Here is a 25169-nt window from a genome sequence, read left to right on the forward strand (position 1 = left end):
TCTAAGCCCGGTGGTCTTTCCTCTGCCCCGGCCTCCTCATGTGGAGGCTTCAAATAGATACATTCAGTAATCAATTAACAAACACCGATGAAGCATCGCTTCTATGCCGGGCCCTACACTAGAGACTGGAAAGGTCAAGATTTAAATGGTCAACACTGCCTTCAGGAAGCTTATGCTCGATAAGCGTACAGAGCAGCTGCAATGAATTAATGAATTCGGATCAGAGGGAACGCCGGAGCCCATTTCTATAAAGGGGCCTTTAAATGGGACTGGGGAATATCAGCACCCAAGGTGGGAACGTTGCAGGAGCCTCAAGGCCAGTGACCCTTCAGTCTCCAGGTGGAGGGAAGAAATGACTTTTCATGGTCACTAGACCCTGACCTCTAGGTCTTCTAGAGAAGCAGCCAATGGAGAATGTTTGGTGAGTAGCACCAAGAAGGGGCCTCCTCCACCGAGAGCTGAGTCTCTCTTCACTTGCCCCCGGGGAGTCAGCGTCCAGTCCGGAGGGCCACTTGTCTGTGGCCCCGGGGGCCTCGAGGAGCGCTTTAGACCCACAGGCCCAAGCACACACAAATTCAAATCCTTCCTCAGACACTTACCAACCATGTGACCCACCCTAGGCAGATCACTTCCTGTCTCACAGCCTTGGTTTCCTCATCTGTAAAATGGCCCCTGAATCCCAGGCTTATTGTAAGGATCAAATGAGATAACACCTGCCAAGTGCTTTGTTGACCTTAAAATGCAGCTGGGATGAGGATGCTGGGGATAATGAGGATCCTGAAGATGCTGGGGATGAGGATGAAGATACTGGGGATGATGAGAATGATGAAGATGCTAAGGATGCTGAGGATGCTGAAGATGCTGGGGATGATAAAGATGCTGGGGATGAGGATGATGGAGATGCTGGGGAGGCTAAAGATATGGGGAGGCGGCAGCTGCTGCACCGAGCATGTGCAAGCAATCCCAGATCTGAAGCCAGAAGGGACCCTCCCAGGCCTCCAGGCCAGCCCATCACTTCTGGCCTTGGCAAGGGCAAGCTTCGAGGACCGGTGACGTGTCAGTGGGCACAGAAGCCCAGCTCGGGGCCTCGGCACCAACATCCAGCCCTCTCTGCACTGTCCCAATAGCACTGGAGACAGAAAGACAAGAAAGGGGAGCCTGCTCCTTCTGTCGGGAAGACTGAGCCGAGATAAATAAGCCCGGGCAGGTCCGACACTGGCACCGGGGTTTGATTTTAGTGATACCGGGAGCTGAATCTAAAGCATGTTGGGTGTCGGAAGGGAATCATAGGGAATCCAGAAAGAAAGGCTCTTGTGAGACAGAACCCGGACTGAGCTTTGTATCGAGGAGCTTCCAGAGACAGAACTGAGGAGAGACAGTGTTCCTGGCACGGGGTATGGCCTGAGCAACAGCGTGGAGGCCAGAGATGGAGAGTAGGAAGGAAGCTTTCTTGTTGGAACATGGGTTACATGAAAAGGAATAAAGTCACGTCAGTCAGGAGAGCGAGGCTGCGTCCAAGTCCAAGGCTTTAGGTGCCGAGGAGCAGAATTTGCATTTCCCTTTTAGGAATAGGGATAGGAAGCTCTGCCACTCTTGGGTGTTGTGAGTCCCTGAATCCTCCAAGCCTTCATCAAGGGCTTCTCCTCACCAAAGTCCCCACCATTGGGCCGAGCCCTCCAGGAGCTGAGGCTCTCCCGGCTTTGCCCTTCCGGCTCCCCGAACACCTCAAGTCAGGGGTCATAACGTCACCTGCAGGGAACCATTACCGGAGCCGGCAAACGAAGAGAAAACTGGAATCGTGGGCCGCCGCTCCGCGTGAAGCGCTACCACACTCAAGACGCGTCCTGTGCTTCCTTGGCCCGCGCCCGGTGCTGGAGGCAAACGGAGACTCGCATTTCTCTTGCTTTGCTCTGACTGTATTTTGTTTCCTGTGGATTGAGGGGATTGTGTGGAAATGTAAGTCGGCCGTAATAGTGCCATCCATCATCGGAGGCTAGCTGCTAAATGCTTGTTTTGATTTTTTAGGAAAGTTAACACTAATATGAAAGACATTTAAAAATCATTTGTTAGACATTTCCGTGCAAGCTCCACATAATTAGAGCAGCTAACATGCTAATATTGCTTCATAATGCCCCGCGTTAAATCTTCAATCTCGTAGTGATGTTTTGCATCATAGAATCTCCGAACTGGGAGAAACCCCCGAGGTGATCTTGTCCGGCCCGTATCTGACCAAAGCCCCTTTAGCCCCTCTTTGAGAAGTGACCGTCCAGCCTCGGACTGATGACCTTCACTGTGGGGCTCCCTCCCCACCGTGCTTTCAGAGAGCTCCCTCGTGGACAGAAGGGTCTCATTGCCTCGAGCCTAAATGTGGTCCCAGCCTTGCCTTTGTGGTCCAGAAGCAAAAAGCAGATTTCTCCACCACATGTTAATGTGTCAGACCTTTAGAAACTGCCATGATGCCCCTGGTCCTCTCATCACCAGTTCCAGCAACAGAGTGGTGGAGTCTTGACTACCTGGTCCTGCGTCACACCTGAGCGCACCTTTCTGCAACTTCCACCCAGGTGATTCAGTACTGGCTACATGGGTATCGCGTCAGCTGATGCTCCTTTGGTTCAGATCAGTCTCACTCAGCAGGAGATTTTCTGTTTCTGCTATTAAGGATGCTCCGTAGCTTCCTCTTGGCCTCAGTGATTTCCCAGGAGTTGGCTCAACTTAAGCGCCCTGAGGGCAGGCTGTGTTCTACTTTTGGATAGGGATCGCCAGCACCAGCACATAGTGCCGCCCGCTGAAATAGCCTGGCTTTGTTTCTGTGTGTACTTCCATGTATGTATGTTACCTTTCCTGATAAAGGGGCAGCTCAGGGTTGGCAGGAAGTCCTTTCATTTGTGCCTTTGAATGCCAGAACCTGACATAGTGCCTGACACATAGTAGGTGCTGCCCAGAACCTAATGTGGGACCTGACACATAGTAGGTGTTGCCCAGATCCTGATGTGGTGCCTGACACATAGTAGGTGCTGCCCAGAACCTGATGTGGGACCTGACACATAGTAGGTGTTGCCCAGATCCTGATGTGGTCCTGACACATAGTAGGTGCTGCCCAGAATCAGACATGGTGCCTGACACATAGTAGGTGCTGGCCAGAACCTGATGCGGGACCTGACACATAGTAGGTGTTGCCCAGAACCTGATGTGGGACCTGACACATAGTAGGTGCTGCCCAGAACCTGACGTGGGACTTGACACATAGTAGGTGCTTGATAAAGGCTTTTAGACACAATCTAGCACAATGTCCAGCACATAGTAGGCACTTATTGAATGATTTTTGGTTGCTTCATAATTACCCTTGTACATGAATAAGGATCATATGATTTTAGCTCAAGTGTTAAAAGGGACTTCAGTGACTATGTAGTACATTCCCAAATTTTAAACTTGTTTTTTAAACTTTTATTCTGAACTTAAAAAAAAAATAAAGAATTCCACATACAAGGAAAATAGAAAAAAAAAAAAAGATTGGATGTGAAAACTTGAATTTCCATCACACCCAGTTTGTTTTCATTTTTCAATGAGATATTTTGCATTTTTTCTATTTTATTTTTCATCTCTGACCTTCCAAGCCCTCTTTGATGTCTCTGGGCTAAGAGGTCGAGCCGGAGCCAGGGTGTTCTGATGCTCTAAAACTTGTGTGCAGTCATCGTTTAAAGGAATTGGGAGCAGTGCGGGGGAGAGGGTGGGCGAGTTCCTGCCTTTACTCCGCCATCTTGATTCTGCCTCCCTTGTTTTCATTTTTCCTTTGGTTTTACTCCCTGTGCAAAACTCAGAACCTTAGTCCCAGATTGTCCTTCCTGATGTGCTTCTATTCTCTCCACTCATTTAAGTGCCTTCGACTTTGAATCACGGAATCACAGATAATAATAATAGCTGGCATCTATATCATCAACGCATCAACATTTATTAAGCACTTACTACATGCCAGGTACTGGGCTAAGTACTGGAGATACAAAAGAAACAAAAACCAATCCCTGCCCTCGAGGAGGTTCCAGTCTACTGGGGGAGAATGAAACAGACAACTGTATACAAAGCAGCTCTAGAGAGGAGAAATAGAAAATAATTAGGAAAAGGAAGGCATTGAATTAGGAGGATTGGAGGAAGGTTTCCTGTAGAAGCTGATGAGGAGGGAGAATGTGAAGGGGATGAGAGGCTACAAGAGGAAAGAATCAAGAGAGAGAGAACATCTTGATGAAACATCTTTAAAACTTGCTAAGTAATCGCATAACAAATAGCTTCTTTTTCCTCACAAGGATGCTGGGAAGGAGGGGCTGTTTGTACACTCCATTTGACAGATGAGGAAACTGAGGCAGATGGAGATTAAGTTACTTGCCCAAATTTACACAGCTAATAAGTGTCTGAGGAAGGATTCGAACTCAGGTCTTCCTTACTATCCCCTGCATGTTATCCACTATGCCCCCTAGTGCGAGAAGGGACCTCCTCTTTTGAAAAAAAGGAGACTTACTTAATGTCACATAGATAGTAAGCTAGATCTGAACACAGCACCTTTGAGTACAAAATTAGCATTTTCCTAATACTTTTAAGGCAAAACCCTTTGGGAAAGAACATGGGGATGTTCCTTCTGAATAGGTGAAGACTGGGGAGAAAAGGGGTTTTTGGGGAGCTGCCTTCAAGCAGCCAAAGAGCTGTAACGTGGAGGAGACCCAGGGGCGGCAATGGACAGAGCCCTGAGCAGGCTCTGAATGACCGGGCGCTGTCCAGCCTGGCCCTGCCATGTCACTTGTGAGCATAAGAGCCCTCCTCAATGGACTGATTTCAGAGGAACGTGGCATGAAAGGAGCCTCTGAGGCCTTGGGGTCCAACCTGCTTTGTTTTCAGATGAGGAAGCGGAAATCCAGAAATGGGGCGAGACTTGCCAGGGTCACCTTGTAAGCTCCCAGGTGGGACTTGAACCCGGGTCCCTTGGAACCAAGGGATATTTCCGAGCATTTTGTCCTTGGGAGTCTGCCGTGGACTCGGCTGCATAGTGTTCCCCGTGGAAGGATTCCTCAGTAGTTCGAAGACATTTTCCCAAAGACTTAGTAATTTCTCTTTCCAAGAACTTGCTTGGAAAATAACTTGAACTAGACGGCGATTCCCATCCACAAGTGTTTGTCATTGCCTGGTACGTGCTCAGCAATGCCGTCCTAAAGACAAAAGCCCCGGGACTCCTCCCATTCATTCATCCTGCTTTTTCCACGGCTGCCAAAGGAAGCTGACCTTGAGCGCGCACGCTAGGAAGGCGATGATTTTTATCTGTCCGAGGGGAAAAAAAAATAGAGATCCCTCCTTGATGCTAAACTCCTGGGTCGCCATCAGGGATTTTGTTCCCATCTTCTCAAGGCGTTGCCTTCCGCAGGGAGAACGTGCGGTTTCCTTTTTCCGAGTCTTCCATCCATCAAACATATTTATTGCAAAGCTCGGAACCCTTTTGAATGATTGATCAGGAGCATCCCAGTCAAGAGAAGCCCCCTTTATCTTTTCTAAAGCAAAATAATGGGAGCAGAAACCTTTAGGCCCATTGGCAATTCCCAGACCGAGCACGTTTCACGCTGGATCTGATGGAAATTGTCCAGGTTGTTGTATCTTGTACAAAGACTCAATCAGCACCGGAATTTAGAAAATAAATATCTTTGCCTAAAGTGTTTATGGGCAAAAGATAGCAAAGTGTAATGAATCTGAACTATTTTCCTGTGATTTATGATTTCTGCCCCCACCGATGATACCGGGAGAGTCTCTCGCTATCCTTTCCCTCAGAAACTGTGATTCCCTTAGAAAGGGGCCATGTGGGAGATGGCCGCCGTCTCCCCGTGTAAGTTGTCCGTGAGGACGAGGAGAAAGGATGACTTTTGTAAAATGCCCAAGTAAAGAATCCCGACACGCCAGAGAACGGGGATCATCCGAGTCGGAGGGACCCAGGATCCTCTGTAATTGACAAATAATACCCCTCATCAATACTGCCAGGCTTTTCAATTAGTTTCCAGCTCAAATTCAGGATGCGAAATGATGGCCTGTCAACTGACAATGAATGGCAAAAATTAATAAATTGTCTTCTAAATAGTATGGACACTTAAGAAAAATTGGGCAGGCAATTTGGCGCAGCGGGAAGCGGGGGGGGACCTTTTGTACTGTTGCCGTGCCACTAATGTTGTCTCGGTCTTTATTAATGGCGCTTGGCCGCCGCTGACAGCTCTGTTGCTACTGGCAACTTTCTTCATTAAAATTAAAGCCAGCATCAAATCCCATTAGCTGTACTCTGAGCACCTTGCTTTTGTGAGTGTGTGTGAGTCTGTGTGTGTGTGCGCACACATGTGTGTTCTATAAAATTAACACTTCATCCCCACCAAGTTTTAGAAGCAGTGGAGAGGGGTAAGTCTCTTCTCTGTCCCAGAGCCCAGGTCCCGAGCTCCGCTCCCCCTCCTCAGTGCATGCCGTTGCCATAAACCCCAGATATCTCGGTCTCTGGGCTCCCACCCCTTTCCAAAGAGGAAAACAGCTTAACCGAGTGGGGGGAGGAATCAGGGGTCTTTTGAGCTCCGCTGCCTTTTGGAAGAGAATAATGAATTAACTTTATTATATTGTACTTTTGTGCTTTTATTCTCCAGCTCTTAGAAAAAAAGATTGATGATGGTCAGAGGCTCCTAGATCTTGAGCTGGAAGGGACCGCAGAGCAGCCATTTCTCACCCTGTTTTCTGGTCAATGTGACTTGGCACGGTGGTGACAAGAAACTTGGCAGGATTTGCTGTTTTCCCAAGGGTCGTGACAGTTTTCCCCAAATGGATTTTTTTTTCCCCTCTTGGACAAATGTAAAGTTGTTTAAAAATATTTTTGGTGGACGAGTTCCGGACTTTTGCTGAAAAATGCTGTCATTCGGGGTAGGATGGGGAGGTGACGCCGGGTCTGCTTTTGTCACGGCCCCACTAAACACCCCGGCCTTCGAGTGGACCTTTGAGAAGAAAAGTTCGGTGTCTTTTCACCTCTGTTTGATAAATGGAGCAATGTCTTGGAATATAGATGTCTCTTGAATAATAACCAGACTTGAAGTTACTCATTCATTTATGACGGGTTGGAGAAGTTGACCTTCAAGGTCCCATATGACCTAGTTTTTTAAATTTTATTTTATTTTATTTTTGCTTCGGGCTGTATGATTCTATTCGCAGGATTCCCCACCCTTGAGCTTACTCCACCTTGGGTAGTACATATATGCTGAGTTTCTTGTCATTATCATGGCCTTTGATTACAAAATACTCATGTTTTATTGTGAAAGAACAATCAGAGCTGTTTTGAGGTCTATTTCTGTATATTCTATGGCTATTGATAACCCTCATGATTTTTTTCTGTCTCCCTTTACTAATAAATGATTTTTGAATGAGTAAAATCTCATTGATGAGGACATTAGGGGATATGATTGAATTCTTTTTTAAATGGGAAGGGAGATACTCCCACTTAAAGGAGTGACCTAGTGTGATAACACTGTAGTTATAATGATGGTACTTTCCTTCTTAATTTTGAAACCTGAAAACATTCTACCTTTCCCACTTCTTATTTCTAATTTCTGTTAGTTTCTAAGGACCACTTGAGATTTCATACCCCTCATCATTGCGGTATTTATATTTTCAAATTTGACTAATTTATTCTTTTAAAAATAATGAATTACCACATTTTGACCCAACGTACACATCCCAACAAGCATCCAGAGGAAGATAAATACAAAGTACATTCCTTGAAAAGCTGCTATTTTATCAATTTATGTCTTTATGACTTACAAGTGTGATTCTAACCCTGCTGATTGTATTTGTTGCTTATCCTTGCACGTTACTTTCTTAACACCATGTGTTCTCCAGTCTCTCTGCCGTGGCCAGTGATTCATCCTTTGTTGGATAGTTCCAGCACCAGACATTGAAGTAAACTGGAAAATGAGTTGGGTTGTAAGGCTTTTTCCAGATTAAACTCTGTGATCCTACTGGAGCTAATAGTATATTTAATACCCCAAGCCTAATATTCCATAGCTCCTCACCTTTGAAAGAAGGGATATGCAGAAATAGGAGCAAAGTCTGACATGCATGGCTTAATAGAGCAGAGAATCTCAGTGAAAGTCGAGAAATCCTGGCTTCGAATTCCTCCTCTGGCACTTACTGGCTGTGTGGTCTAAGTGACTCACGGTCTCTCTGAACCTCATTTTCCTCATCTGGATGGTAGAGATGGTCTCTTAGGTCTTTTCTGGCTCCAAGTCTGGTCTGTGAGGCTGCCGTGTGGTCTTGGGGACTAAAACAATCCATTAAAATTAACGTAGGTCCGGTTTCTGGTGATAGATTTGTTTCTAATAGTTTAAGGTTACATTTTTTAAATTGAAACCGGCATCACTGGAAAATAGTGCTGAAAATTAAAAATAAGTAGTTTGACAAAGTGAAATACAGGAAATGTTTGTTTCCTTTCCTTGTCAAAAGCCATCTTCTCTATTGAATTCAAATAAAGACAAATCACAACCTCTGAAATGAGAGTGCTGTTTGTGGCTGTATTTAGATTTTTTTTCCATAAGTATCAAGGTTTGTTCAAATGTAGCTGAAATGACTTAATGTCCATTGGCAAGATTGTAAACCCACAATAATAAAAACAGAGGCCCCTCTCCACCAGCGAGCTCCGTTATCTCACCCCCTATTTGAGCCCAACCCAGAGATGGTTGTTCCTTGATGACTGAAGCCTCTAATATGTTACAGGAAATGGGGCATGAAATACAATGCTTTGTACCGAGTGTAGACTTAAGTGATTCTTCTATTGAAACAACAGAACCATTTTTAACGTGCTGACACAATATTTGCCGTGTCCCTTCGTTAAATTGCCCTGATTAGCCATCGGCTTGGCTCGCCTTCCCCCGGTAGGACTTTTGGTTTTTGTTTTTTTAAATTGTGGCAGCTCGAAGTATTTTGAGCTATAATCACCGATAATATGGATGCAGCCACGTAGGAGTTTGGTGGCGTTATTCAGTCTTCCTACATTGGAGGTTGGTTCTCTGTAGGATGCCATTTTGCCATTGTCTTTTCTGATTTTTAAAATTATCTAGAGCCACTCATTCAGTTTTCATACAATTATAATAGCACGACTTACAGTTGCCACATCAAGAAGAATTGTACAGCTCAGTGCCAGGCAGTGGAGCTCTAAAGAAGGGCAAAAACACTGGCCCTGTTCTCAAGGAGATTACATATTAATCATAGAGATGGTGTCCAAACAACCTGCCAGATATTGGGTGATCAAGAAATGTTTGCTGACTTAGCTGTTACACACACACATGCATACACCATACAACACATTGGGGTGTGTGTGTGTATGTGTCGAGAGAGAAAGACACAGGGACAGAGAGAGAGAAAAGGAGAGAGAGAGAGAGGGAGAGAGAGAGAAGGAAGGGGGGAGAGAGAGAGAGAAAGGAGAGAGGGAGAGAGACAGAGAGAGAGGGAGAGAGAGAAGAGAGAGAGAGAAGAGAGAGAGAGAGAGAGGAGAGAGAGAGAGAGAAAGGAAAGATGAAAGAGAGAGAAGGAGAGAGAGAGGAGAGAGAGAGAAAGGAGAGATGAGAGAGAGAAGAGAGAGAAGGGGAGAGAGAGAGAGAAAGAGAGAGAGAGAGGGAGAGGATGAATGTTGGCAGATAATCCCAAAAACAGTGGGCAGGATTGGGGTGAGGAAACATGGAAAGGTCTTCTGAGATTTGAACTGAGTCTTGTAGGGAAACTAAAAGAGTTAGAAACCTAGGAGTTAATGAAATCTCCAAGCAAGATTATTAGAGGAAGAAGAGAGAAGGGCCCAGGACAGAGCATTCAGAGATGTCTGTGCTTCTTGAACGTGCTCTGACGAAGCAAAGAGCAGCCGATGGGAGCAGTATCAGAACGGAGCAGCGTCCTGCAGAGGAGAGAGAGTATCCAAGAATTGACAGTAATTGACTGTCGCAGGCAGAAGAAAGATGGAGGCGAGTGAGGACTGAGGAGAGGGCGCCCTGTTTGGCTCTGGAGATGCCGGTGATTTGGGAGCGAGCAGTTTCAGTTTAATGATGACACGAGACATGCAGCTTGCCAAGGCTTCAGGAATGAGTGAAAGGGGAACTGGACACCCCGAGTCTAGCCCGCTTTCTTAAGGAACTTAGTGAAGAAGGGGAGAAGTGTAGGATGGGAGCTGGCAGATCTAGTGAGCCTTTGTTTCCTCGTTTGCTTTGTTTTGGGATGAGGACGACTTTAGCATTTTTATAAGCCTCGTGGAAGGAGCCTATAGATAGAAGACTATTAATGATCAGACTGAGACATTTTGTGGAGGAAATGCCCTCCAAACAGCCAGGCTTGAGTGACCCGAGACTTCCAACTCTGTGACGTGGAATTTGCCAATGACTCCTAGAGTCATGATTCCCAGCAATCAGTCAGTCAGCATTTATTAAGCACTTGCTGTGAGCAGATAGAGGGCTATGATGACAAAACCAAGAAGGTTCAACCAGAACGTAGACATTTCTTATGGCATAATGGAAAGTGAGTTGCATCGGATTCTCCATGACCCCATTGGGGGTTTTCTCGTCAAAGATACTGGTTTCCCATTTCCTTCTGCAGCTCATTTTATGCATGAGGGAAACAGAGAGGAAACTAAAGCAAACAGTTAAGTGACTTGTCCACTGTCCCAGAACTGGTCCGTGGCTGAGGCTAGATTTGAACTTGGGTTTTCGTGATTCTAAGCCCAGCATTCTATCTGTACCACATCACACACACACCCAATTGGGGAAAGTGGACTGGATTTGAAGTCCTGGTTCTAGATTCAAATGTTGTTGCTGCTGCTTATGAGTTGAGGGACTAACCTTTGCATCCTCTCTTTCCATATCTGTGGCTTACGGAGGGCTGAGGCTTGATCATCGCCGAGCTTGCTCCTACCTGTGGCCAATGAGATGATTGCTTGGAGAAAGATACTTTGACTTTGATAGACTTTTAAGTGCATTGATCACGATTCTCTTAAGGTAGCCAGGAGGACTGTAAAACTTTATTTTTAGGGCTGTGGGTGTATGAGAGTTAAGTGTGTGAAGTGTGTGTTAATGTGCAGGTGAGTGTGTGTGTATATAACTGTGTAAGTGTGTAACGTAAGTAGAGAGTGAGTTGAAAACAGTTGTCTTTTAAATTGAAATAGATTAGTGATATTTTAATGAGTATTTTTTCCTTTTTTAACTTATATTTGACTTGAACCCCATCTATGTGAAGATTTCCTATCAGATCATTCATTAATTCAAAATCCTGAACTTAATGATCAAAAAGCAGCAGGCTTTCTCTTTTTTTCCTTTCCCATATGAGGGAAGCAATCAGAGAAGCCCCCGTTCTGAGCCATCAATACCGTCGTGCTCATTACTCGCCTCTGCTTGGAAGTAGCCAGCTCCCTCCGGACCCAGTCGTTACTCTGGGGGCTCTCCCCCTTGCGTGCCTCTGCCCAGTTGGAAGTGATTCTAGCTGGCCTTGGGCTTCTGCTCACTTCCCAGGGCCCGGCTCACGCTCCCTCGCACCAAGAACCCCGGCTACCTCATGTTGGTGAGCAACAAGGGGTCATCTGTGGGTGAAATGCTTGTGACATTTTTACACGCAAAAGCCCTCTTTTAGTATTTGATGTTATTTCTTCTTGAGATGAGCTCACTTATTTAATTAACTGATGCATGTGCTCTTGCTCTCTCTCTTTCTCTGCTCTCTTTTTCTCTCCTCTTTCTGTCTCTGTCTCTCTATCTCTGTCTCTCTGTCTTTCTGTCTTCTCTCCCTTCCTTCCTCCCTCTGTCTCTCTGTCTCTCTCCATCTTTCTCTGTCTCTTTCTCTCATTTCTCTATCTGTCTGTCTCTCTGTCTCCCTTTCTCCTTCTCTCTCTTCTCTCCCTTCCTCCCTCCTCTGTCTCTCTGTCTCTCTCCATCTTTCTCTCTCTTTATCTCTATCTGTCTCTGTCTCTCTCCCTCTCCCTCTCTCTCTCTCTCTCTCTCTCTCACACACACACACACACACACACACACATACACACACACACAAACACACACACACACTCTCACAGAGCCCAGCATAAACAAACACCTTTCTGCACACTTGGTATTCCGCATCCCCCTCGTTACAGCGTCTGGTTGGCGGGCAGTGGGCGGGCTCCAAGCAGGGATCACCAAGGTTCTGTTAAGAGCAGTTCTGGACCTCAAGGAGCTTCTGCATGGCTGGGAGGACACCACACGTCCCTTCATTATAAATGCTGTGGGGGAGGAGGAAAGAGTGCGGAGCTCAGAGTCCCAAACTGGGGCTCACCCGGCCTCCTCTGCTTCCTGTCACCAAACCCAGGTCTGTCCCTTCATCTCTTTGGCGAATGACAGGTGACCTTTGACATCACTGAGCATTTGATATCCATAAGCATCCATTAAGTGGCTGTTATATGTGGGCATTCTGCCGGGTGCTGGTCCCATAGATGACAGGACATGGCAGTCACGACTCTTGGGGGCTTAGAAGAGTGAGATTGGGGGTTCGGATCACTGTGTGTGCCCGGATCCATCTGGCAGACAGCCTGCTAAAGTCTAAAGACCTCAAAATCTTGTGTACACTAAAAGGGAATTATGCAGGAAATCCGTTCCATTGACAATTATCAAAATATTAATAGAAAAAAGAAGGGTTATGGACCCCAGATCAAGAACCTGGAAGCTAGAGGGTGCTTGCTTACCTTCGGTGACTTCCAGTGAAACTGAAACTAAAGATAAAACATGTATTAAAAGAAATGCTTAGTGAACTATTCTGATATTTTTATTTTGAGGGTGTAATTTTGCCAAAATTATTTACTTTGTTTTCTTCCTCATAATTACAGACTTTTTTAGCCGTGAATTGTGGGCTTTGCCATTGGTGCCATCCCTGTGGGTTTGAGTGTAGGGTTGAGGTCCCTTTAGTCCTTCAACTCAGATTGTCTGGTTTTTAGGAAATCCAAGCTGACCGGTTGAATATAGGATGGCACAAGCAGCCTCCACGGCACTCAGCTATTTTAGGGCCGGATTTTCAGACTAAAAGCCTTGCGCCCCCTGACCATGCGCTTCTATCCGTGAGTGCCGAACGGCTCAGAGTATTCTCTTCAGGATGCCCCCCCCCCCCCCCATGTCCAAGACCGCTCTGTCCTGATGCCCCACTGGCTGCCCAGTGCCAGCACCCGCTCCGATCCATGGGCCTTCCCCTGCCCTGGAGCTGTCACGAAGCCTGTGAGCAGAGCCCATTTCCGGCACCGTGAAGTTTCTCTTGGTCTTGTTTTTAATTGCTGGCCGTAGGGAAGGTTTGGAAAGGCCCAGAGTGCGGGCAGCGGCGGAGAGAGTGATGGAGCGTCTTTGCACGGCTGAGCCGCCTCTGGAAGTCCCCGGGTGACGGTCAATACCAGGGAGCATCCAGCCCCGGTGTCACTGTCCGGCCATTAAGTGTAGATATTGTCATCTCCGGTGCTGAGCAGCTCGTGACAGGAGGGGACAGGGGCACAGGAAAGAAAAACGAGGCGATCAAGAGATAATATTAACTAGAAAAATCAAGAAGAGTTCTGTCAGCCCTGGCAGAAAAATAATCATTCTTCCTCCTCCCCCCACCCCTGTCCCACCCCCATTTTGTTGGTTTCCATGGCAGATCTGCTCCGTGGGGAGTTTTGGGGGGGGTGCTGGGGTGCTGGCCGTTGCTTATTCGATATTTAAGCTCTTTGATGGAGAGCGAACTGAGTTCCGCGCCGGCCGAGCCGACTCCTCGCAGCCCCGAGGGTCGGACCTTCCGACCCGACGGGTCGCCGGCCGCCCGGCGCGCCCCAAACTCGCCTCGCCCCCGTCCCGACGCGTCCCGATCCGGTCTTCGCCGTGTTAAATTCGATTCTGCGTCCGTCATTATTAAAATGTGAAGTGTGTCGAGCACAAAGGATACATTTCAGGGCAGTTAGCTGAATAATTCTGCTCTTTATTATCCCAAATTACTGCTGGGCTCTGGAGAGGTGAGCAGTTTAGCCAATTATTGGCATTTGAGCCGGATTTGCGGGTGATTAGCTCCTGGTCGAAGCCAGGCCTGGCGAGGGGCTTTGAAGCTGGGGCCTGTGTGATTTTCACAGCGGTGAGGTAGGAATAGACGGGACTAATGACAGGAAGGTCGCGTGGGTGAGGTGACCCGTGGGGGGGGCGGCGGGTTTAGCAAATAGGGGAGCCACAATAACAAGTGTGTCACTCACCCCACCGTGCATAATCACGCTTTATGGGATTGTGGGAGACGCTGACAGCTCAATTAGAGTCTCACCCTTTGTACCGGGAGCTCAGGCAGAATGACAGAAATATTACCAACAGAAAAGGGAGGGGGCCACAGGGGAACTGGTTAAAGATCCAGGGCCGCGAGCCTCATCCCTGCCCCCCAACCCTACCCTGCCCCCCCGAGCCCTCCTCCTCCTGTACAAAACAAGCTCCCCCCACCCGCAAAAAAATACTATTTGTGAAATAATAGCTTGTCCAAAGCTATGGCAAATATCTCTGTTTAAAAGAAATCTCTGTTAAGTTGTCTTACTGGTGTTTCTATGGAAACACTTCAAACTGCAGAGAAAGTTAAAATCTGTTTGAGAGATAATAGGGCACTCTGTCCCCTGTTTCTGCCAAATATCCTTACTCCCTTCTACCAGAAAGGAAGAAAGAAAGAAAAAAGTCTCGGGCCCCAGTGGGAATGATTTTATCTGAGTTATTTTAGATGGAAGAAAAGGGAAAGACAAGAAGAGCAGGTTCGATTCATGGTAATTAATAATATTTATCTCACGGACTGCATTTCTCTTGAAACAGCAAACAGTCGTCATTTTTTAATTGCCTGTTTTGACTGCGGCACATCCGGTCCAATGATGTCTGTAATAGCCTCGGAGACATCTCGCACCGAGCCCCGCATCCCAGAGCTCGTGGTGCTGGAGCCTGTTGGCCCTAATTCCCCTGAATCTGATGGCCAAACCCAAGCGAGTCGGGGTGACGTAGGATCAGAAGGCCCTCGGCCCAGAGTGCTCCAGGGATGGAGCAGGTGCCCATCTGTACTGCTATATTGGGAACTCCCCAGATCACCAGGGTGATGACTCTGGGAGGAAAAAAAATAAACATGTCAGAGAGAGATGGGACATTGCAGGAACACTGGTAGATAGATTGTGATAGTTTAGTAGGGGGCTAACCTTGGGGACAGACCTACCAGCTGTGTCATCCTCATTCTTGAGGCAGAGGGGCAGTCTTGGAGACAGGACCATCAGCTGTGGGATCTCTAGTATTATAGTAGAGGGCTAGCCTTGGAGACAGGACCATCAGCTGTGGGATCCCTAGTATTGTAGTAGAGGGCTAGCCTTGGAGACAGGACCATCAGCTGTGGGATCCCTAGCATTGTAATATAGGGCTAGCCTTGGAGACAGGGCCATCAGCTGTGGGATCCCTGGTATTGGAGACAAGCCCGTATTGTAGTGGAGAACCAGCCTTGGAGACAAGGTCACTAACTTGTGATCCATGGTGCTGTAGGGGAGGGTTAATCCTGGAGCTGGACCATCCGCTGTGTGATCCTGAGCAGATCACTCTTGAGCCAAGGCAACTGTAGGAGTCTGTCATTTACTGAAGAACTTGGCCATATGCACAAGTGGAAGGAGAGAGTTTCCTCCCCAGGTGCTGACCTGCCCCTTCCAGCCCAGCTAGCCCCACATTAACAATTATAGTCGGCAGAGCTTGGATAATTGTGGAGAACATGACCTATTGGGGGCAGGACCACCCCATCACCCACCTCCAGCCTTTTACCTAAATGGTTATGAAATAAATTCATCAAACTCATATTTGCTAAAACTAGTCTGCCAATCTTCCCAGGGCGGAGGTGATTATTGTCTTCCATATATTTTGCCTTGTCTCTTTGGAAGGAGCCCACCTTGAACCCCTAACTGAACTTTGTAGACAGGAGGTCAAGGGACCAGGACAAGATGTTACCTTACCACAAGTCAATGGCCAGTCAACATCAGGCCAGAATGTTCATGTCATGAGTTCTCCACCCTGAGGAAATGGTGGATCTGGCCCCTTCCCCCAAGGTGCAAGACTCTTATACCTGTAAAGTGCTGAGCAGTCTCCCAGTGCTTGGAAAGAGCATTGCCCCCCCCCCAAAAAAAAAATCCCCAGCGCTGCTTCTGGCCTCCTCAGCCTTCCATCCGAAGGGAGACATCATTGTCGGGTTTGGGGTGGGGGGAGGTACCAGCACCAGCAGCTAGTGACCAGCCCCTAAAAATGGGCAGCATAGGAGCCCCTGGTGTGAAACACCTCCCAGGTCACCGGCCCGGCCTTCATTGTCATCATCTGGGATAGGAAGTCCTGGGGAGAATGAGCCAAGCACCCTCACTAACAATCAGTCAGTTAACATTTAAGGAGCTCTTACTAGTGCCAGGACTCCGCTGCCCCCCGTGTGGGGGCGGGCAGCTTAGCTGAGCAGAAGGCACCCCCCAGGCCCCCAGAGAGGGGAGGAGAAGGCAGCACCTGCCAGACAAGCGAGACCCGCCCCCCTGAGACCCCAATGTGGACAGCCCAGGACAGCCCCAGAACCAGTGACATTAAGGAGGAGGTGTCAGTGTCCACTGTCCCCTCAGGATCGCAGCACTTGTTCTTCTGACTTGTAGCCAATGCCAGGGTGTAAGCTGCTTGAGGTAGGGACTCTGGCTTCTCTCTGTCCACCTCGCCTTAGCCCGGTGCTTTGGACTTGGTGAGTGCTTAACATCTCTTTTATACATTTATCCACTGATTCCTTCTCCCATATATTTTGCATTGACATCTGTCTTCTGAATTAGAAGCAACACATGGAGTGTAGAGTCATGTGAGATCACAGGTGGCGTGCTGGGATGAACATCCCAACCCTCTTTCCTCATTTTACAGATAAGGAAACTGAGGCAAGGGACTTGCATGAGGAGATAGAAGAGAGAGAGCTAAGAGCTGAACCCAGCTCCCGGCACATCCCACGATCTATGAAGCATAGGGGATCTTTGTCTGAGAGAGACCCCCAGACACCGGAGTTCTGTACAACAGGGCAGCGCTCCCCTAATGAATGTTGTGATGTGATCGTTGGATCAGAAATGCTGAGAGCACTTTGTCATGGGTGATGGCTCCTAAAGTACATAAATATGCATGCAACACGTATTTGTGTGTATAGAAAACATGTAAATATATGATTAGGTATAACCACAAATTACATTCAAATATTTATCATGTGTGAGTCGGATTGTGTATTAATTATACATATATTAAAATATAATTGATGCATACATTAATACATGTTTTACTAACACGCCACAAGGAACTCATAGCTTTAAATAGGAAACAACATGTTGTTCAACACGGAGATTGTTGGGAAGATGTTTGAGCCAAAGACACAAAGGGAACTTTGATACAGATGATGGCTCTTAAAGAAATGGAAACTTATGTGTTTGCATCATATGAATGTGTTTCTATGTCTGCACATGTTAACATGTAATTATATGTGTGTGTATATAATACATATGAATATTACAAAATAAGTAGATTATCTCAACAAGGATTTCTTTAGTCTACTTTGTAATACATATATATATATATACATATATACAAGGATTTTTTAGTCTACTTTGTAATATATGTATGTATATATATATATATAAAGGATTTCTTTAGTCTCTACTTTGTTATATATATGTATATGTTACATATACATATGTTATATACACATGTATATGTATGTATATATACATCAATGGGATTTCTTTAGTCTATAATATATGTATATCTACCTTTATTTATATGTGTGTGTATGCATATATATAGATTTCTTTAATCTCTAGTTTGTTTTAAGACCATATTAATAAAGCAAAAAAAAAAAAGACAAAAATAAAAATATTCCCTATATTCAAGGAGTTTCCATTCTACTGGAACTCACCAATAGTCATATATAAAGTAGAAGGTACACACAAGACAAACCTAAAGGGGCCGGGGGGAGTGGTAATCCAGGTAAGCCTCATGGAGACAATAACTCCAGAGCTAGGTCTCAGCTCATTCACTTTTTTTTTTTTTTTTAACCTTTGATCATTTTAATTGCCCAGGAATCCATTATGTTTCTTCCCATTTGCATTGTAATGGTAGCTAGCATTTACTTTGTGCTGTGAGTCTGCAAAGAGGGCTTCATTTATTTTCTCATTTATTGTCAAACTTGCTGTTCCTCATGTTGCTGGTTCTGGTTTCCTTTTCTTTCATCTGTTTGTGTAAATCACCCAGGCTTCTCTGGCCTCGTTATATTCACCATTTCTCTGTGACGCACCCTTATGCTAAATTTCAAACATAATTGGTTAGATGTTGGGATTTATGGAAAGTACTCTGGACTCCGGACACTGAAAGGGATTTCACATGGGCAACGTGGCAATATGTGAAGGGTCTGCTGTGGTGCTCGAATAAATTGTATCAGGACATAATAAACCCGATTTCGAACCTCAAGACCTACAGCTGGCATGGGTTAGGAGGGATGTATGGATAGGATGCAGACTTATCTAGCCCATCCTCACAGTGTGAGTTTTCTTTATGGAATAAGGTGCAGAGAGACAGACTTTTAGAGAGCGGACACTCATTATTCCCTGGGTGATTTGGGGAGAGTCTAGATTTCCTCATCCATACGATGACAGGGTTGAATTAGATGCCTACGAGGTTCTCCTGGGTCTAAAAGTGTGAATCCCACTGGGATTTGATAAGAGTATTTTATCCTTTTTCAGAGGGAAGTGCTGTTTTACTGAGCCTTCATTAGCTCCCATCACACTTGTGAGATTCCTCCATGAGAGGGCAGGACTTTACCGCAGACAGACTTCTGTTTCTACCCGAAGCAGTCTTCTCCTTCAGATTGACAGTGAAGGGACCATCTTCCCCACATCCATTGCAGCTCCCTAATAAATCCCACGGAACCACAGCTCCGTTCCTGTCTGCGTCCTATCATTTGTCCCCGTGGCACTTGGGAGTCACAGGAACAGATGGGAATTGATGCTTGTTTGCCGGTCACATTGTTGAAAGCCAGGTCTTTGAACCCATGGGCTCTGTAGAACACAGACCCCCAGCACTCCCTTGACCAGCAGCCCGTCCTTTCATGTGCCATGGCCTCCCACATGGAAGCCTTGTCATTAACCATCCCGACGGGCATCATAATGACCTGGATGCTGCGCCTGAGAGCTGGGCCCTCACCCACCTCGCGGGGTGCCTCAGAACTCTGCCGTGCAAGCTGATTGGCTCAGTTAGGGCCCCCCAATCTCGAACAGCAAATGCAATCAATAAATCTTTGTTGGTAAATAATTGCTATCGAACAGAGTTTTAATATAAATTTATGAGCGGTGTTTTATCACAGCTTGAGGCTACAGCCAGCCACTGAGTGATGGATTTCAGATATCACTTACATTCATTACATTAACTTTGTAAGTTATTTAAAGCTTGTACACTTCTCATCGCTTTTGGCTTGCTGTGACCTCCTGGGACTAGACACAGAATCCACATGACTAATAAAGGCTCCGCCGCTGACTGACGCACCAACTTTTGGGGGAACAATAGGAAGAATTCCTGGAACAAAAAGCAAGATGTGCGTGGGAAGAGGCTGAGGGTTTGAGTGGTAACCGCTCATTAAAATCGCTGGCATCCCTAAACCGCAATTAAATTATTAACTGGCTGATAGTCAGTAATTAGATTAGCATCCCCAGGTTGGAGAATATGATTTCATTTTGTTCTGTATCTTGACCTTTCATTTCATCAGCACAGGGAATTTCACTTCCATTACATTCAGAAAATGTATGGAGCTTCTGACATGTGCTGTGTTCTAGACATGGAGACATTTTTTGAACAGGAGACAATGGCTACCCTCAAGGAGCTTACAGACCACCGGGAGGGGAAGCACCATGTACACTGATTAGAAAGGACCAAACAAATAGTAAATTATTTGGGGGTAGATGGTTCCATCACCTGTAAAAGGCGAGGGGTAGAGACTAGATGCCTCAGGAGCATCTCACTGGGATCTTTGAACCTGAGGATCTGTGAATCCATCTGGAAATTTATGGAGCATCTTACCCTTTTTCAGAGATAAGCACTCTGCTGGATTAATTGTTCATTCTGGGAGAATCAGCAGAGCCTCTCTTGGTAGATAATATTTAAATTTCAAAGGATGAGGAAGGGAAACTGGTCTGGAATTCCCAGTGTGGAAACTCCTTCTGTTAAAGCCAGTTGTTCCTCTGCTGACTTGCACAGATTCCTAAGATAGGGAGAGATCCAGTGATTTGTCCGGACTCACCCAATTCTGTATGTGTCAGAGGCGGAGCTTAAATCCAGGGCAGCCCATCAATAAGAATTTATTCCAGCACTTATTCTGAAGATGCCCCCCCCCAAAAAAAAAGACCTGGTCAAGATTCAAGGCAGAGAGCTCTAGTGACTCACTTTTAGCTAGAAAATATCTGAGGTTAGATCTGAATATTAATCTTCCTAAGTCCATGCCCAGTGCTCTAGTCACTGTATCTTAAGGTACCTGATTTCCCACCCTCCCTCTTTCCAGTAGCTAGTGTCTCCCTTCCAAAGTTACCTTGTATTTGCTTTGTAGAATATAGTAAGCTCCTTGAGGGCAAAGACTATCTCAATGGTGCCTCTGTATTCACAGCACCAAACATATGTGCTTAATAAATGTTTTTTGATTTAATTGGGTAAGTTTATGAGCCTATGTGCTCTGACTATTTTTTTCTTATTATCCCCAGATTCTAGCAAGATGACTGACACATAGTAGGTGCTTAATAAATGCTCTTTGATTATCGTTTGAATGATTAAATCAATGAACCCAAGACCTGTTTTTATTTCTGTCTTTATATTCCCGGTGCTTGCAACATATGGTAGGCCTTCAGTAAATAGTTTTAGTATTGATTCAATCAATCAGCAAACATTTCTTAATCATTTAATATGTCCCAGGCACAAGAGAAGGGCTGGTCCTATAAAGAGAAGGTGAAAACACCCCCTATCCTGACAGAACTTACATTTTAATGGGGGACACAGCTTGCGCGTGTGTTAACAAGCATAAAGTAGATCGAAGGCATAATAATTGGGTTTGGCCCTGGGTGCTTAATTCAGGTCAGCGTGCGCTTCATGATTTGGACATTGTAATCATGGGTTGCCTTGAATAATCAGCCATTCGTAATTATTATGAGACGGTCAGTTTTGCATTTTATCACTTGATAAATTAATTTTTTTCTGTCTGCCGTAACAACTTCAGAACAGCTTAATCCCCCAGATGACCTAATGGGTGTCAGAGTTTCACATCCTTGCCTAATTTTCATATTTTTATTCTTCCCCACCCCCCATCTTTATTTATTTAAATGAACATCTTTAGAATCTCCATTGAAGGAGGGCTAATGATAACTGTGGGATTTGTCTGTGAATGTAACTGCATGGTCACCAAAGGAGCCTTGAGTGTCCATCTGGCCCGAGGCCCTGGGGTTTGATTTGAGGATTAGGGCTTATTTTGGTGGGCAGGGACGGAGCTTTCGAAAGCGACGGAGCAGCTCTAATCTGTCAGGGGCACAATATCGACCCTTGGCCCTGGCTTTTGTTGGAACTCCATCCCAAGTGGAGGATGGAAAAATGTCAACCCGGACTAGCGTTTGCTCCGAGGATGATTCTGCTAAGTATGAGCTCAGAAAACTCTCAAGTCAGATTGGGCAGAAGGACTTGGATATTTAACTGCTTATCCCTTATTCTAGTAACCCAACCAGCTTCCATGGGTGCCTACCGTTCAAGCAGTCTTCTTGAATTCATGATGAGATAACTCATTCGGGAGAGCATCATTCAATTCGTCAGTCATAATAGCAGATTAGAAATTTACATTCTCTGCCAGTGGCAAATAGTGGAAGCCTCCAATTTACAAACCGGGTGTATACCCAAAGTTTATTTGTATATTGGATGTCTCCGGCTCTGACTTCATTTCTCTGTGAATTAGTGTTTGCACTTATGAGCAGATTCCTAGGCTAGCCCAAAGGAGTCTATTTATTTTCTATCATGATCACGATAGTGACGACGATGATGATAATTTGAACAGACATCAACTGATTTGAAATTTGCCTGGACAAAGGACAGATAATGAGGATAATAAATAGAACCATGAATTTCTATCTTTGTTATACTAATATAGACATATGTGTGTGTATATATACTTATATGTACCCCTATGTATACATTTACATATATGTATATTTTACATTTAACAACTTATTTATATTCCCCATGACATCATAAAAATGTAACATGGGGGGAATTAAAAGAATGCTGTTATGCTATTAATAAATGACCTAAAGGAAATAACCAAGGAAAAAATTTAAGTAAAACTGAATAACATCTATAATTATATAGGCCTGCATCATTAGGTTCTTTTGGCTGCTGGTGCTTTGGACCACTAAAATTTCAGGTTTCACCAGGAAAGATTCAAAGGCTGAGAATCTTTGGAACATACTTCACTTATTCAGGAGCTTTGGGGCTTGGGGTGGGGGAGGCTTGATTATTTTCTCTTATCTATTATTTTATCTCCTTTTGCAAAGACCATCTTCCTTGACCGGAACGCCATCCCTCTGAGATCCACCTCATAGCATCTTTAGCATTCTTCAAAGCTCAGCCCATGGCTCCTTCTGACAAGAGCCCTGCCCCGATCCCTTCTGTCATCCCAAATCCAAATGTTAGTTCTCCATCACAAATGGCCTGATTTTTACTTGGCGTGAATTTTGTATTCACTTTCCTATATACCTGTTCCTTTCCCCATATACCACAGTTTCCAAAGGGAAGGACCCATTTTTTTTTTTTTTTTTTTTTTTTTTTTTTTTTTTTTTTTTTTTGGTCTTCATATTCCAAGTACTAAGCACAGTAACTGACATGGGCGCACAGTAACTGACATGGGCGCACAGTAACTTACATGGGCACACACAGTAACTGACATGGGTGCATAGTAATTTACATAGACACACACAGTAACTGACATGGGCGCACAGTAACTGACATGGGCGCACAGTAACTGACATGGGCGCACAGTAACTGACATGGGCCCACAGTAACTGACATGGGCGCACAGTAACTGACATGGGGGCACAGCAGTCTCATTTGATTTGTTGAGTGATTAATTATCCAGAAGAAGCAAAAAAATTCTATATTGCATAATTAGCTATTTGTGAGCCTGGACTTGTGCGCTTTGGTCATTTGTAACATGGAGTTCTTGTCCTCTTGCAAGAGCTGCCGTGTTGGCATGGTACAGGTTGTTCTTAAAGATGAGCAGAGAACAGACAGAGCCTCGAGCCAGACAGGGAAGTTCTGAGAACTGAGCCCTGATTTCTAGCAGATTGAATGTGGACTGTGCACCTCTCCATATTAATGGATGTCTTACATTTTCTTGATAAGAAAGAGATTATATTAGAATAAATGCTCATCAGAATCACTTAAATGATTGCATTAAGCCTGTCATCACATATAGAGGATAATTGGCTCCAAATTTTGCATGCATTTCAAGAAATGATAAAGTGGTTTAGCTTCAGAATAGGCTTAAATTTGTCGCTGGGGCTAGTTGGATTTTTTTTTTTAATTCCTACTCTTATAAATTGACATCATGCTTTAGAGGACTAAGTGTAAAATAAAATGAGAGTGCCCTGAATTTAAAATGCCATTTGCAAACTTAACAGAAGAATACATTTGAAAAGGATGATTTTGCTGATAACCCATCAGTTAAACCTAGATCCTAAAAAGAAAGAAAAAGATAATTGTTAATGATCATATTCAAATTATTGTTCTTTTGCATATAATCGCCTGAATCATTTATCATGAATATGTGATGTGACATGAATATCATATATACGTTTTAACTGATATAGTTAATATCATACATAGCATTGTATTAATAATAATAATAACTCGTAGTCTTTTGATGGCCTTCTGTCTGTAATTATTTAATTTGAGTAAGTAAATACAAAGTTGAGCTGGGGAGAGGGGAAAGAACACTCCCTAACAAGTAGAAGGAGAGTGGATAATTAATAACAACTAACGTACGTGTGTGTGTGTGTGTGTGTGTGTGTGTGTTTGTGTGCGTGTAGCTATCACCCCACAGTTTGCAAAATTGCTTTACAAAAGTTATTTCATTTGGCCGTTACATCAGTGATGGAACGATGGAAAATTATTATTATTACCTCCATTTAACAGATGAGGAAACTGAGGCAGATGGAGGTGGCGTGATTTGCCCAGTGTCTCCCAATCAGCAAATATCTGAGGCTGGATTTAAACTCGGGTTTCCTTGATGCTAAGCAGATCACGCTTCCAAACATAATTCTAACTAGATTTTAAATGTGCTGAAAGGTGACCAAAAATCCTTGAAAAACTTGAATGCAGCCAATAGTCTTCTCTCTGTGGAAGGTCTCCTATTTCATTCTCCTTCTTTCTTTCAGGGCATGCTGTTAAAACGAAGCGGCAAATCGTTGAATAAAGAGTGGAAGAAGAAATATGTCACCCTGTGTGACAACGGTGTCCTGACCTATCACCCAAGTTTACACGTGAGTGTCAGAGCCCTGCTTCTAGGGCCTAGCTGGTGTCAGACCTTGGGAGCATTGATGTCAGTAGCAGGAAAAGTCCTATCTGTCTGTCCATCTTGCCACTATGCCATCCTGGGTGCCGGGGGCCATGTCTCCTCCCGGTTCCATAATTAGGAGGTAACTGATCTGTAGAAAACAAAACTTCCCACTTCAGAAGATTTGTATTTCTTAAGTTTTTACTTTAAAAAAAGGAATCGCTATTGCTGGTCCATTTTTATATAACTTTAACCTCCTTTATTACAAAGAAGCAGGCAGGAAGGGAGGAAAGGAGGGAAGAAGGGAAGGAAGGAAGGAATGAAGGAAGGAAGGAAAGGAAAGGAAGGAAGGAAGGAAGAAAGGAAGGAAAGAAGGGGAGAAGGAAGGAAAGAAGGAAGAAGAGAGGTAAGGAGGGAGGGAGGAAGGAAGGAAGGAAGTGAAAGATAGAGTGAGAAGTGAGGAAGAAAAGGAAGAATGGGAGCCACTGAGGGAGGAAAGCATAATAGCAAGTCACCCCTGGCTTCCATCCACACCAACCCTCTTCTCAAACTGTTCT

At 45.1% G+C, this 25169-nt stretch overlaps 2 protein-coding genes across 9 annotated transcripts in view; one reads left to right on the plus strand and one right to left on the minus strand.

The window, feature by feature from the left end:
• AGAP1 (ArfGAP with GTPase domain, ankyrin repeat and PH domain 1) overlaps nucleotides 1-25169 on the plus strand; it is a 612588-nt gene that overhangs the window by 387690 nt on the left and 199729 nt on the right. For all 8 annotated transcript variants that reach the window (XM_051999115.1, XM_051999116.1, XM_051999117.1 and 5 more), the window contains one exon: nucleotides 24494-24598. In XM_051999115.1, the coding sequence (XP_051855075.1) occupies nucleotides 24494-24598 (105 nt within the window). The remainder of the gene's footprint in view (nucleotides 1-24493; nucleotides 24599-25169) is intronic.
• The window catches only part of ASB18 (ankyrin repeat and SOCS box containing 18), a 413251-nt gene that overhangs the window by 66950 nt on the left and 321132 nt on the right, over nucleotides 1-25169 (minus strand). The window lies entirely within an intron of this gene.

The sequence above is a fragment of the Antechinus flavipes genome, chromosome 4 (genome assembly GCF_016432865.1).
Source record: "Antechinus flavipes isolate AdamAnt ecotype Samford, QLD, Australia chromosome 4, AdamAnt_v2, whole genome shotgun sequence".
Lineage (NCBI taxonomy): Eukaryota > Metazoa > Chordata > Mammalia > Dasyuromorphia > Dasyuridae > Antechinus > Antechinus flavipes.